At 37.7% G+C, this 14,666-nt stretch overlaps 1 protein-coding gene across 1 annotated transcript in view; it reads left to right on the forward strand.

Moving 5' to 3' along the window:
• The first annotated feature begins 818 nt into the window (after window positions 1-818).
• The window catches only part of SYCP2 (synaptonemal complex protein 2), a 61,741-nt gene continuing 47,893 nt past the window's right edge, over window positions 819-14,666 (forward strand). Inside the window, 10 exon segments of the mRNA XM_043496091.1 lie at window positions 819-906; window positions 2,187-2,232; window positions 4,235-4,375; window positions 6,514-6,642; window positions 7,690-7,794; window positions 9,424-9,448; window positions 11,955-12,018; window positions 12,020-12,038; window positions 12,994-13,082; window positions 14,294-14,328. Coding sequence (XP_043352026.1) covers window positions 2,209-2,232; window positions 4,235-4,375; window positions 6,514-6,642; window positions 7,690-7,794; window positions 9,424-9,448; window positions 11,955-12,018; window positions 12,020-12,038; window positions 12,994-13,082; window positions 14,294-14,328 — 631 coding nt within the window. The 5' untranslated portion in view covers window positions 819-906; window positions 2,187-2,208.

The raw sequence follows: 14,666 nt of genomic DNA on the forward strand, positions 1-14,666 counted from the left end.
TGGCACTTTGGGGAATGGCATCTGCAAAACATATTAATCCCTTTAGATTCAGAGATGGCAAGGAGAAACTAGTGATGTGGAGGTGACGGAGGGGGAGTCCTGGTGGGGTCACAAGAGGAAAGGGTGTCGTGGTAGGGGGATAGCATATGAGGAGGTTCATGGGGTACAGGAGGAAAGGGGGTTCATGGTGGGGTATCACACAAGAAGGGGTGTCATGGAGGCACAAAAGAAAAGGAGCGAGGGGAGGGGGAGGCACAAAGAGGGATGTAATGGGAGGGGGCTTGTGAGGAGGGGAGGGTGAAGAACATAAGAGCGGCCATACTGGGTCAGACCAATGACTCGTCTAGCCCAGCATCCCAGTGGGGTGGTGCCAGATGCTTCAGAGGGAAGGATCTAAAGAGGCTGCTTCTGGCAGTTGGAGGCTTAGGACATGCCGAGTCTGGGCTCACGGACAGGAGTCTACGAGGGCGGAAGCAGACGAAGAGGGGCAGCACTGGAGTCTCGGCGGAAACCTGTGCAGGGACAGGCTGGGGTCACGGGAACGGGGTAGTCTGAGCGGGCTTCCACCTCCCGCCCGGCGCCCCTAGCACCCAAAGCGGACAACCCGCCTTCTCGACAGCCGCTGATTGGCTAAGAGGCGGAGTAGCCCCCCCCCCTCCAACGGAGGACAGGGAGCGGCGCGACCACGCAAACGCAGCGCGCAGGAGGTGATTGGCGGCCGAGACGCAGCGCTGCGCTCGTGGTCGGCGATTGGCTAAGAGCCCTTCGCCTGAGTACGTGAAGGTGATTGGCTGAGAGGATCTGGCGCCCTTTTTGCTCTGGGGGCGGCGCGGTGTGTGAGTCCGTAAGAGTGCTGCGCCCACCGTCCGTCCCTTCAGGCCCTCCCCGACGCTGTGGCCTGGCCAGGTGACCGGAGAGGGCAGATTTTCAGTCACTATGGTGGGCATATGGAGGAAAGGTCGCTTAAGGAGTGGTCCACGGGGCTAGGGATCAGATGTCTCACCTCAGTGAATGGGGTGGGGGGCAAAGTCCCGCCCCTGGCTAACTGGGTCTGGAGGTGGTTCCAGGGAATATACATAGCCCCTCAGTGACTAGAGGCAGAGGGGCCTTTCAGTAGCTAGGTATGGGGAGGGGACAGTGGCTTTTAGAGTCTATAGGCCTCAGCAGACATCAAATATGTGTCATGAATCCATGAGGGCTTGAACTCTCCCACCCCTCTTCTAGCATATGTGGATCTTTGGGCTCACCACTGAGGTAACAAAGAAGGTGGTTCCTTTGCAAAATAAATGTGCTGTGGCCCTCCAATTGCCACCATTTTTGACAATCTCACCAGGGAGTTGAAGGATTGAATGAGCGGGATCATTTCAATGCAATAGTGTGCCATTGCTTCCAAACCGTACAGCGATGGTTGCAGAACCCATCTCCTGCAGGAGACGTTTGACACCTTGGAGAGAACATGGTTGAGGCATATTAGCAGGGCAGTACACGGAAGATTGCGTTTGTGCTGTCTGCTGTTCCAGTGGGAAAAAAGAGAGGAAGGGCTTAAATTGCCATAATATTCCTTGGAGCCTAGCACATTGTTGTGGAGTTCTCTGCTTGGTGTCTCCTCTGAATCACTTGTTTTGATTCTCTCACCTACAAATCTGCACCTGGTGTGTAATGTTTTGTCTCCTCATATCTGTTGATATCTGGGCTACTGACCCTTCTGCCACCTAAGGGGGGGTGGATCTTTTGTTTTTTTGCTGGGCTTTACTGATTCATACCAGCTGTCAAATACATTGGCTCTTTTTTACAAGCACAGAATTATCACATGCTAATAAAGACCTCTTATTGAGTGTAAGATTTCTAAAAGTAAAATGGAACTGTTGAAACTAGTTGAAAATTCATTAAGATAAAGCAAAGAATTGCTTGAATACTAAAAATAATCTAGGCTTTAGGTGAAGTTTTTGGGGCTTGATTTTATGCCCACTGACATCAAAAGGAGTTTTTTCCATTGACTTGGGTACATGGTTGGTCTCTTTGAACAAAACATAATACTTCTTGTAGTGCCCCACTCAAATTTTTAGAAATTCTAATGTACTTTCTTACTGACTAAAAATTAAACCATGCTTGTCAAATCAATTGTAAACTGTACTGGAAAACCCATTTTGTATTTTTTTCTGACATTTTGTTCCTTTGTTGTACAGCTGATTATGTGAAGTTGCCAAAATGCCAGCTAGACGTGAGGTGCAGGTATGTATTTGTAAGTAGGAAAATGGTGTTTACTGTGTATTGGTTAGTTGTTGGTTTAAATTAATTAATTTACTACCTTTTCTAGTCCTTAGTTATAAGTAAAGATTTAAGTATTTAACTCTCATTAACTCCCAAATTCTACAGATCTTTAAAAAATAGTTTGATATAGGTTTATTATTTAACATTTGAGCACAATTGTGTGCTTATTGATGTAGAAAAATATCGGAATACTAGGTCAAGAATTCTAGTTCCTTTCCCCAATGATTTTACAATGTGACAAATTAGACAGTTTGGAAAATTTGAAGAATGTAAGAAAATCAGGTCGTCTTTGACATCTGAGATGTTGAAGGAAGCTTGAATCACTATATATTGTTCTTGTTCCTTTTCAAATGATGGCTTTTCTTTATAATAATAAAAAACTATGAAATGTTGGACAAACTACACAATCTCTGAGTGACCCTAGGAATGGGACAAAGCATACCAACCTGTATTATTAGTAGAGCCCTGCATGGATACAAAATTTGTATGCGTATCTGGTCCATGAAATATGATCCATGAATATAAAGCAGATATCTGCAGATTTGCAGGGCTTTAGATATAAAATTTGGATCGCATCCATCCACGATCTGCAAAAATGGTCTGCGGGTTTGGATATCGGGGGCTGTAAAGCAGATATCCAGCAATTTGCAGGGCTCTAATTATTAGGTAAACTAGAAAATTAAGAAAATACCACAGAAATAAGATATATTTCTCCCAACCCTTTTTTTTTTTTTAAAGGACAGGTAAACACTTTGAAATGAATAAGGTGCTGTAATGTTACTGTTTAAAAAAAGAGATGAGGTGGGTGAGAGACAAGGTTTCCTGAGGAAGAGCTCTGGGTAGCCCAAAAGCATCCACCTTGTTTCTCTCACTAATAGAAGTTTGTCCAATAAAATATATTACTCACTCTCCTTGTCTCTCTAATATCCTGGGACCAACACAGTTACAATAACATTGTATACAATGTTTTAAAAAGTTGTATTAATTTTTGCAAACTTTTTGGGAATTTTATTTTCAGCTTGAAACAATTTTTTGTGAAATCACTGTTTTAAATTCACAACCATCATGTTTTCGTGTGCCAGATATATATCTGTACATAGACAGAATTTTGATGGTACTAAGTAAGTAAATAATATTAAAGATAAAATGTTGTATTTATACAGTCCAATGATTCTATAGGCCTGATCCTGCAGTAAGTACATGAGTAACTTTAGTCATGTGAGTAGTGAAGTGAATTCTATGTAGTTTGGAATACTTGGAAAAATGCATTTTTCTTTACATGTTCAGCTTTCCTTTTAAACAATGGTATGGTAGAACTCAATGAGATTACTCACAAGTGTAAAATTGCTCATGTGTTCTGGTGTTAGCAGGATTGGGCCCTATATTTGATATTAAAGATACTTCATAATTAGTTCTATGGCATAACGCTGGGAGGTAGCTTTTTAGCACTGTCCAAGAAGTTGAAGTGCTAACATTGTACTGCATGAATGTTACTAACAGTTAAGGCTAACTGTGTTTAACACTTATAATTTTAGATTATATTTTTAAAGAATAACTGTAAGGAAGCAGGACAGTGTGGATCCCGGTCTTGCTGCAATTGAAATCAATGGAAGTTTGCTATTGACTTCAGTTGGAAAAGGAGCAGGCCGTTGCTTATTTGAAAAATAATTTTTTTTTCTTGATTTTATTTGATGTCAGGCTAATAAGAAGTGACAATAACCAGTGTCTATCAACTGCCATCTTTTTCTCTTCACTTAGACATCTGATCTTGCAAAGTGATAGTGTTTTATAATGCACTTTTCCACATACTTTCAATATTGTCATATTTATATGGAAAAGCACCACATTGTTAGCTAAGGATCCTGAAGAGGAGTGTGTTGAAATTTTTTGTATCAAACCTTGTTAAAGTAATATAAAATCTCAACATATAGTAATGTAGTTATTTTTTTGTTTTCTTTGGCAGTTGGAAAAATGCATAGATGATGCCACAAGAAAAAATAGCTTCCAGTTATTAGAACAAGTTCTGCAAACAGAAGGCTGTGACAATATCTCTCATAAGTGCAGCAAACAGTTTTTCAACAAATTTGACAAACTTATATGTCGGGTAATTTGCTTTCTATTTCAAAAAGTTCCAGGCTATTATTGCTTATGGAATATTGCAAAAAACATTATGTGGGATGGTCTGGATTACATCAGCAATTCACGGGAGAGCTGAAAAATAATAAAGACATCAAAACTCAGGGTTTGATAGGATTCTTAAATTAGTATTTCCTTCAGAGAATGAAATATTCGTTATTAAATATCTACTATTATCTACTACTCAAATTTCTGTTATTTCAATACACTGACCTTAGGTGCTTTGTCATTTTTCACATTTGGCTGGTAAAGTGTCACTTTTCTATCTGTACTAATTTTCTTAATACTCTTCCACCATCTCCATTTATCTAAGAGCATCTTCCTGTGCTCAGATTTTCAAAAGTCATCTGCCTTCATAGGTAGGACCATCATCCAAAAGAGCTCAGCACCCAGAAGCTCTCTGAGAATATACTTATTCATCTTATTCAATGGGAACTGCTTGGTGCAAAGTATTTTTGAATAATCTACCCAATTATTTAGGTGCCTACATGGGAGTTGTTGTTCGGTGAGTTCTTTTAAACATTTGGCCCCTTATACTCATGTGATCTCTGCCCACTTAAGGCTCAGTCTTGCATTTCTTTTGCATCCAAAACTCAGTGTGTATGTGCAAAGAGAGGTTGTTGAGAGCTTCTCCTCCGTCATAATCCCTATATAGGGGACAGCCACAATGAAAGTTCTTGCACTCTTACTGGGCTAGTGCTTCTGTTTGCTCCAGCCTCTAGTCTACAGAGATATCTGAGAGGAATTTGGGGCAGAGTGTGATGCAGAAAGGAACACATCATTCACCTTCTTTAAGGATGATGCAGTGTCTGCCCTCCTCTGAGTACCAGGAGGTATTGCATTTCCCTGACCTCCCTCAAGGGCAGTATGATTCCACATTGTCCCCAGCACGTGACTGGCTTAATGCCACAATTTAATTCTGATTAATTACAACACTAGAGGTCTGCTGGTTCTAAGGCTACTAATTTAATCTTTCAGGTAATTTATACAAAAGTTTTATGTTTGTCTGAGAAGAAATTTCACCATTATATTGTCTGTATGATCTGTATTGCTACAAGAATATAGCAGAGTTTTTAGCTGCAATGCTATGCTTGTATATAGCCAGCAACCTAGCAAAAAAATGTCTTGTGCATGCTGCTAGCGTTTTTTATTCAAAAAGATCTTCCTTTATGACCACAGTATACTTTTGGATATTTGAATCAATCACACTACATTATATTACTTTTCCTCTGTAAAGGTGACCTACTTCTTACTTGACCATTCTAAAGCACCAAATAAATTCCATAGCAGTCATATCTTTTAGTGTTACATTCAGAGGAGTTTACAATGGCATTGCAGTGCTTACTTGTATGTATCACTTTAATATCAATACTCCCCATGTACAGTTATTCTGTAGTCCTGTGTTAGAAACACTAAATTTGAAAAAAAAACACGTTTCATTTGAATATATGTTAATTATACAAATTTAAACATAATTAAATGTGATTTAAACTTCTAATTGAGTTATAGGGTATTTAGAAGAATGTCAGGAATCTATCTAACTAATTACAAAAAAGACAGAATTTTTTTAAGTGTATTGAGGTGTTTTAACAATTATTGTGACAGGTTTTTTTTTCTTTTTTAAACAAATGCATTTTATTTTTGAAAGTTTTACTTGTTTACTTGTTCATCTTGAGATTGTTCGTTTGTTCCTGAGGTAAGGTGATTCTCTCCCCAGGCAGAAAAACTCTTTCTTGTATGCATAAATTAAGATTAGTTACCTCTAATCTTTTGAGAATAAACCTCAACATACTGCTTAAATATGTAATTTTGAATGAAAGCCTTAGATTTTATTTGGTTTTACTTTCTCTGACACTAAAATTAGATATCTCTAGTGACTTCCAGTGGTAAAGAGTCATAATGAAAGCATATAGATTACAACTGAATCATTGAGGCACCGCTCCAACATTTAACAGCAATTTTCTCTCTCTCTCCAACTGCTTGAAAGAGAGATATTATCCAAGCATATGTAATAGTTTATGAGAATACAAAAACATTTATTTTGTTAAATGAGTACAGATTGCTTTATATTGTACACTGAAGCTTCTATTGGTATTTCAATTTTAGGAACTTGACAAACAAGAAGTCAAGAATGTTTCAACTTTGCTAAATTCTCTTCAGAAATATGGTAAAAATATCATCATACCAGGTGGAGACGGTTTTCCAGCAATGATAAAATATAGTCTTGTTGAAAAGATAAGTATAACAAAAATCATATGTATTGCACTATAAAGCATATATAATGCTATGGATAGTTTAATGAGCAAACATTTTTTTCCAAGATTGTCTGAAATTTTGTTAATTCAGAAATAATTGAAGACCAAAATAACTGATTGATCAGTTCTAAATATTGTACAACAAATAATATCTTGTAAAGAGATGCTGATGCAGCACAGTGAGATCTTCATAAATAATGTAAGGTGTAATGAATTTAGATATTCTAGTAATTATTGTAATTACAATGATAGATATTTCATATGAGCTTTGTTCCTAGCTAAATTAGGAACCCTTTGTATTTTTGAAAAAAGAGAGAAGAGAAAAGTAGTTCTGTTTTAGGTTTTCATAAAATACTGCATTAGTGCCAAAAGCTGGAAGCTAGAATTTCCTGGTGCAATGTGTTAATAAATTTTGCATTAGAGCTAGCAATAGGAGCCTCAGATCTAGCACCTTCAAGGGGTTAAGATACAATTTCAGTTAATTACTACCAAATTAATCTGTACAATATGTGCACCAATCTATGACTCAAACCTATATATTCATACTGATACTATATAGACCACTTCCAGCTTGCATTCAGTATCTGTTTCACTGAATAGAAATAACAGTGGTAGCCTTAGAAAAATGTTTGCTGCTGGCTTGTTTCTCCCCTACTTTCAGAAAAAAGAGAAAAATGACAAGATGGGTGATAATTCCATGACTTTATTCACATCTATAGACAAATTTTCAGCCAGCCTTGTACCCTCTCCCACTTTTTTGTGTAAACAATAGCAGTCACAAAACTGGGCACATAGTTATTGTGAGTACAAATCATACAGTAGGGTATGTAGTTACAGAAATGATCACTTTGATGGGTAGAAATCAGCTGTATTTTCTTAAATATATGTGCAAAATTGGAGGCTGCAGTTGTAATCTACTCAAAGAAATCTGGATTCTTTTTAAAATAGAATAATCTGGAAATGTATAATACAAAATATTGCTTGTTTGCTTCATGTTTAATAATAAAAGTAATGTTTTTCCCTTTACATGGTTGGTTGGTTTGAAAAGGCAAAAGAAATTCTGATATTTAGAGGAAATGAAAAAAATGAAGCACTTACAAGTCTAATTGAAGATTTCTTCGATGTTTTGATGGTAAAATATTTCATAAACCATTTTATAGAATATTAAGCATGTATTTATAAAAACAGTGATTTAACAGCAAAAGACATTTTCAAACATTCTTTTCCTACTTAATTCTCTTTTTCACCTAATGTTGCACTGATGCAGTTTTTTACAAAAATGGATTAGAAGCTCATTTTGTTAAAAAAATACCACACTTGTATTCAGACTTAATTATTCCATATGTACAGGAAATACTGCCTACTAATAAAAGACCTGACCAGACAAGTGCTTAGTGCACAAAGTTTCCTACCTTATCCTATTATTTTATCCAAAAAGTAGTAGCAGTGCATGTCTATTAAGCCTCCGAGGCCCTGATCATGCAAACAGTTCACATATATTCTTAAATTTATGCAGAGAGACAAGGTAGTTGAGGTAATATCTTTTACTGGACCAACTTCTGTTGGTGAGCGAGACAAGCTATCAAGCTATACAGAGCTCTTCCTCTGGTCAGGGAAAGGTACTTGGAATGTCACAGCTAAATACAAGATTGAACAGATCGTTTAGCATAAGTAATTTAGTGCACATTCAAGCTGTGACACTGAGTACCTTTTCCCAGACCTAAAGAAAAGCTCTTTGTAGCTCAAAAGCTTGTGTCTCACCAACAGAAGTTGGTTCAATAAAAGATATTACCTTATGCATCTTGTCTCTAATCGTAGGACTGACACAGCTACAACATCAATCCATATAACTTTATGCAGTTATTGGCACTACTCATGTTCATAAAATTAAGTGTGTGCATAAATGTTTGCACCATTAAAGATTTAATTATTGACATGTATATTCTATATTGGAATTGGAAAATGTTCAGAAATCATGCAGTAGGGTACGCCGTTACAGAAGTGATCACTTTGATGGATAGAAATCAGCAGTAGGAGAGGTTCAGAAAAGGGCAACAAAAATGATTAGGGGTATGGGACAGCTTCCATATGAGGAGAGGTTAATAAGACTGGGACGTTTCAGCTTGGAAAAGAAACAACTAAGGGAGGGATACGATAAAGGTCTATAAAATCATGACTGATGTGGAGAAAATAAATAAAGAAATGTTATTTACTCCTCATAATACAAGAACTAGGGGTCACCAAATGAAATTAATAGGCAGCAGATATAAAACAAACAAAAGGAAGCATTTCTTCACACAACGCATAGTCAACCTGTGGAACTCTGCCAGAGGATGTTGTGAAGGCCAAGACTATAACAGGGTTCAAAAAAGAACTAGATAAATTTGTGGAGGTTAGGTCCACCTATGGCTGTTAGCCAGGATGGGCAGGGTTGGTGTACCTAGCCTCTGTGTGCCAGAAGCTGGGAATGGGTGACGGGATGGATCACTTGATGACTACCTGTTCTGTTCATTCCCTATGAAGCACCTGGCATTGGCTGCTGTCAGAAGACAGGATACCGGCTAGATGGACTTTTGGTCTGACCCAGTATGGTCATTCTTATGACAGATATATTAAAATAATATACATGTTTTAGTTGTGGGAGAGAACTGTAAAATCTGAACATTGGCCAAATATTTTTAGGTATATGGACAGAAAGTAAATTATTCTGCATCTTAATATGTAAAGTGTTTAAAATATTCATATTCTCATTTTATTATAGCTTGTACATGATACCAACACTGAAGGTATGTACAAAAATCTGTATTTAAGTTACTATTAGTTTGCTAATCCTATCTACTTTTTGATTGATCACGAATGAAATAGCTTCTTTATATTACTGGCAAAGGATCTGATCTAGTCAAAATCTATGACCTTTGGAACCATGTGTATTCTGGAAAGTCTTGGATATTTGATCTACTATGGAAACCCCCAAACAAACAAGCATTTGTGGAGCCACCTAGAAACACAAGAGCTCAAACAAATGAGCTTTTAAGTCCTTGAGAAATTGAAGCTCCTCACTTGCAGATGCCAGTGTGAAGCTAGCAGAAAGTGTTCCCACAGTATGTTGAAGCACTTCTCCTACTGTGGTCATGACTGAACCATGTGCATACAGAATTGTGTTTTGCCAAAAAAGTGTGACATTTGTTAAATTGTTGTAGCAACTAATAAGCACATTCTTTTTCAAGTATGTGTCCATGAGGATCTCACACTATATGGGCGAAGTCAGAATCTTTCAAATAAGTGTCCATTGGTCCACGCAGGTCCTTTGCCCTTCATGATCTTGGATGGGGGGCACGAGTGGCTGCAACTATTTTCTTTCCTCTTACTGCCTATGGCAGTGAAAGGGAACTAGTGGTGTGTGCCTGCTACCCTTTAGAAGATTTCTCTTCTACCAGTAGTTATCTACTTACAGTTAAGTTTCCCTAAATACTTCTCCTTTATTGTTTTGTTTTTCTGATTCAGATGAAAAAAATAAAACAACCCCAATCCTCCACCCCCAGATTTTCTAAATTTCTCCTGTCTGATCAAAGGCAGATCCCATCAGGAGCCTTACTGCAGATCCTATGCTGTAGCCTTGAACTATGTCAGTCAGTCATTCACTCAGCTGGGCCTCATAGCTAACTATAAGAAATCATCTCTCATTCCCTCACAGACAAGAGAATTCATGGGAGCTGTATGCAACTCCAAACTGGCAAAGTCATATGTTTCTGAAGACAAATTTGTCTCTTTAGTCGATAGTTCTGTACTATAGTTGCTGGATTCAATTTGATACTGGTGACGATCTCAGATTTTAGGTCACCTGTCAGCCTGTACTTGATGTTGCTTGCCAGGCTTTACCATCATCTATTACAAACTTGGCTAAGCTTGGGGTATTGCCCTATGAGATATCAAATGTGCATGCAGATTGTTGTTTCATCACACAGTCCGTCATCTCTGAACTGAAGACCTCTATCTGACCTCCGGACATTTCAGAGAGGGGTCTTTCTCCTACAAAGACTGATCATGGATGCATTGGGGACGGGTTGGGACATGCATCTTGCCACTTCTAAATACAAGGAACTTGTTCTTGAAAGGATATGACTCTTCAGATACATGTTCTGAAGCTAAGAGTGATCAGAGTAGCTTGCATGGCATTCTGTCCTGTCCTGTGGAATTCCATAATGCAGATTCTCACGAACAACACATCTGCAGAGTACTCTGTAAGCAAGCAAGGAGGTGCTGCTCATCACCTCTGTATCAACAGGTTATCAGATTATGGATATGATGCCAACAACATGGGATAACCTGAAGAACTCTTCATCTCCCAGGAGTCATCAACAACCTAGGAGACTTTCTTAGTAGACAGTCCATGACCAACTGCAAAGGATATCTGAAGAGCTCCATCATCAAGCCAATATTTCACCAGTGAGGCCATTCAATAATAGTCCAGTTTGGTAGCAGTGACAATGTAGAATGTCCAGCCTTTCGTTCTAGGGCAAGCATGAGCCCTTGAACAAAAGAACCTTCCTCATACCGTGAGATCAAGGTCTCATCTATACCTTTCCAATCCCCTTGATTCCCAGAGTGACGTACAAGATCAGGCAGGATGTAATGATACTAATCCTGATGTCTCCATGTTGTCTGAGACCATGCTAGTTATTTTCTTTACATGTCTATTCAGTCTCCTATTCCACTTCCAGTACAAAAGATCCTACTGCAAAGTAGGATGCTTTCCACAAGGAAAACTTATTCCTGTAAATGGAAAAGATATTTAATCTGGACAGCTCAATACAATCTTGACATGGTGAAGGACCTAACTCCATAGACTCTGGACTCTATTCTGCATTTAAAATATTCTAGGTTGTGGTAACTCTGCCATTTATGCCCACGGGTCAAGGAAATGCACAGTGCAGGCCTGACCCACTACTATTTAAAAGGTTCTGAGCTCATGTTTGTGGGGCTTGTGCAGATCTAGAGTTGAATCCACACAGATGACATCTCAAAGAACCTCGTCTATAAGGTAAGCAGCCGCTCTTTTTGCATTTTAACTGCAATATATGGAATTTAGGATGTCGGTACATTAAATATCAGCAGTCTTGTGTGACTTTGGAAAGGAATTATTAATATGGATTGTTTCATTTGTAAATAAAAATATTTTTATTGGATATATAATAATGCTAGACTTGTGAATATTGTTGAAAAACTAATGTGTGCAAAACCTCTCAGTTCATGGATAAACTGCTTTTTAACTTTTTTTTCTTAATTGATTAGGTAAAATACAAACATTAGAAAGCTTTATACTGAGAATATGTACCCTTGTTGCTGATGTAAGAATCATATTATATTCAGCAAGAGGTAAAAAAAATTTAACCAACATTTTTATTAGTAGGCATTTAACAGAAGGTTGTGAAGTTCCTTAGTAATTTAGCTAGACATGTATTGTGAAAAGGGGAAGAACAAAATATTTGTAGAAACATTTAATGATCCTGCCATCTCTCCAAGAATGTAGAAAAGTTTACTTGCCTAGACTAAAATTTTCATTTTAGGCAATAAAGCACAAAGTGTATGCTATTTGTTATACAAATACTATAGTGATAAGCATCATATACAAGCATATAAAATAATATGCTATACTGAAATTGCCAGAAGTATCATTTTTTTTAAAAGTCTGTTAATGAAAAACGGTTAATAAATTGTGTTTGTAGTATACAGTATTATACTGTATGTATGCTTTCATGTCAATAAAATATCTTGGGTGAAATCGTGCCCCTATTGAAATCAATGGGAGTTTTCCCATTGACTTTAATAGGGCCAGGATTTCATTACTTGGGTATGAAACTATTATAAAATCATTACCTTTTATAGAAAGACACTCTCCATTAAGGACTAAATTTTCAAAAGTTCAGCCTTTTTTATGGATTCAAATTGCCCGCATTTGTTGCATCCATAAAAATTGCAGGTAATTTTTGCTCCTGCAATGAATTGCAGGCACCCTGATTTACATCAATAGGTCAGGTTGTTGGCCTTTTAAGTACTTGTATTAGTGTCCGTGTTAATGTAATTAATTGAAGTCCAATTGTGTTACTTTGAATTTACACTAGTGTAACTAAGATCGGCACGTGTCACTCTTTTTTTATTTTGCTTTGTGTCACAACTTTAGTTATTTAAACATGTTCTTTTCTACTTCATATGTTATAAACCTACTTCACTGTAAGCCCACAATGTAATGAGAGAATAATTTAAAAACCTATTTAAAAAGTTTAATAGTATGTTTCTTTGTAAACATATTCTTTTTTTCCTCTATCTTTAGGCTGTACGAAAACTTAATTCAATGCTTGATACCATGCCTCGAGAAGCCAGAAAAAAAATTATTTCCACGAAGGAAATGTTGCTTGTCATGTAATTAATTAAACTTTAATATACTTTTTGACATGAATATATTGTTTACATAGTTGTGAAGAAAACTTTTTACATCTGACTATTTTATTGGAGCCATTTATAACTGTACAAATATAGGCTCTATTCAATCCATGAGTGTCTTTATCACTACGTAGCAGATGGAGATTGCACTTTAGTCTATGTAGGTAATCCTTCCTTGGATGCTCAAATCTGCCCTTCTCTCAGTCATAGTTAGGGTCCACTTCACCTGATTGTCCTAAAATAATTGGTTCCTGGGAATCACTTAGGAGTCTTTATGGATTCACTGATTGGAGGGTAGATTGTTCATCCAGGGAAATGTCTTGAAAGGTCTGCATAGCCAAAAGAGAAATCTCCAGGCTGACAGGTCAGAAACAGAAGTGGAACTGTCATCCTTGAAGAAAGATGCATGGAGTCTGTGGAAAAAATATTGTGATTTTTCAGAGGAGTGGAATGAGGAAGAGAGAAGGAGACTACTAGCACCTTTTTCATATGAGAAGACCCTCTCAATGGGGAGGGATGATACTGCTATATTGGGTTACCCCCTCCCCCACTTGCCCCAAGTGGATGTGAAGAGTTGCCTTTCATTTCTTCCCTCAAATACAAGTTTTCTTCTTGTTTCTGTTTTTAAAAAAATCTCCAGCATGTGGGACTTCTCCCAGTTTCCTCTGGTGGACATGGGATTGGAAATTTACAGTGGCTCTAAAGTTTTTTTTGCAGAGCCCCAGCAGCATGGCAGAGGAAGAGGTTTCAATTTAAAATCTTAAATCTTCTACACAATCCAGGTTCTCAAACAGAACCGGGAGTAACACCATGTGTGGAGTGGGAAGGGGGAGGCATGAAGAGTTCTACAGTTCTTCACCACCCCCACCCCCCAAAGACTTAGAACAAAACAGGTGCATCTACAGGTCTTTCACACACAGTTAAGGATGCTCGCTACACATTTGGCCAGAAAATTCCTATATTTTAAAATTACTAATTTATCCTGAGCCAAAAACACTTCTGTTTCATGGATGATATATTGGCCCCATTGAAGTCAATAGCAAAACTACTACTAAGTTCAGTGGGACCAGGATTTCACTCCATATGTTGAAAGTTAAACTCTCTGATGCCAATATAAGCTTTTCTTATGTACTTTTACATTGCCATTTTATTTGGGTCAAACTGAATCATCTACATTGTTTATTTCACAGGAATGATATGGGAAAGAGAATTTTAGATGCTGGAGGTAAGAACAGAACCTCACTTAAAAGGTTCATTATTAAACTGTTTATTTATTTTGATTTTATATACCCATTAAAAAGCCTGGCTAAAAAAAAAAAGACAAGATTAGTAGTATTCAGTCACCTGAAAAATGTGTTTTTCAGAATGGCAGTTTAAAATGGCACATGTGCAGTATTAATATAATTTAGAAATTTTAAAGCATTTGGAGTATTTTAGGAATATATGTAATGCTCCATCAGTCCCTCCTGGCCTTCTCCACCATAGACGTTCCAAAATGAATTGATACAGAGTGGACCTTTGAGGACCGTTATCTGCCAGCACAGGTTAGAGCAGCCTTGAGAG

The sequence above is a fragment of the Dermochelys coriacea genome, chromosome 13 (genome assembly GCF_009764565.3).
Source record: "Dermochelys coriacea isolate rDerCor1 chromosome 13, rDerCor1.pri.v4, whole genome shotgun sequence".
Taxonomy (NCBI): domain Eukaryota; kingdom Metazoa; phylum Chordata; order Testudines; family Dermochelyidae; genus Dermochelys; species Dermochelys coriacea.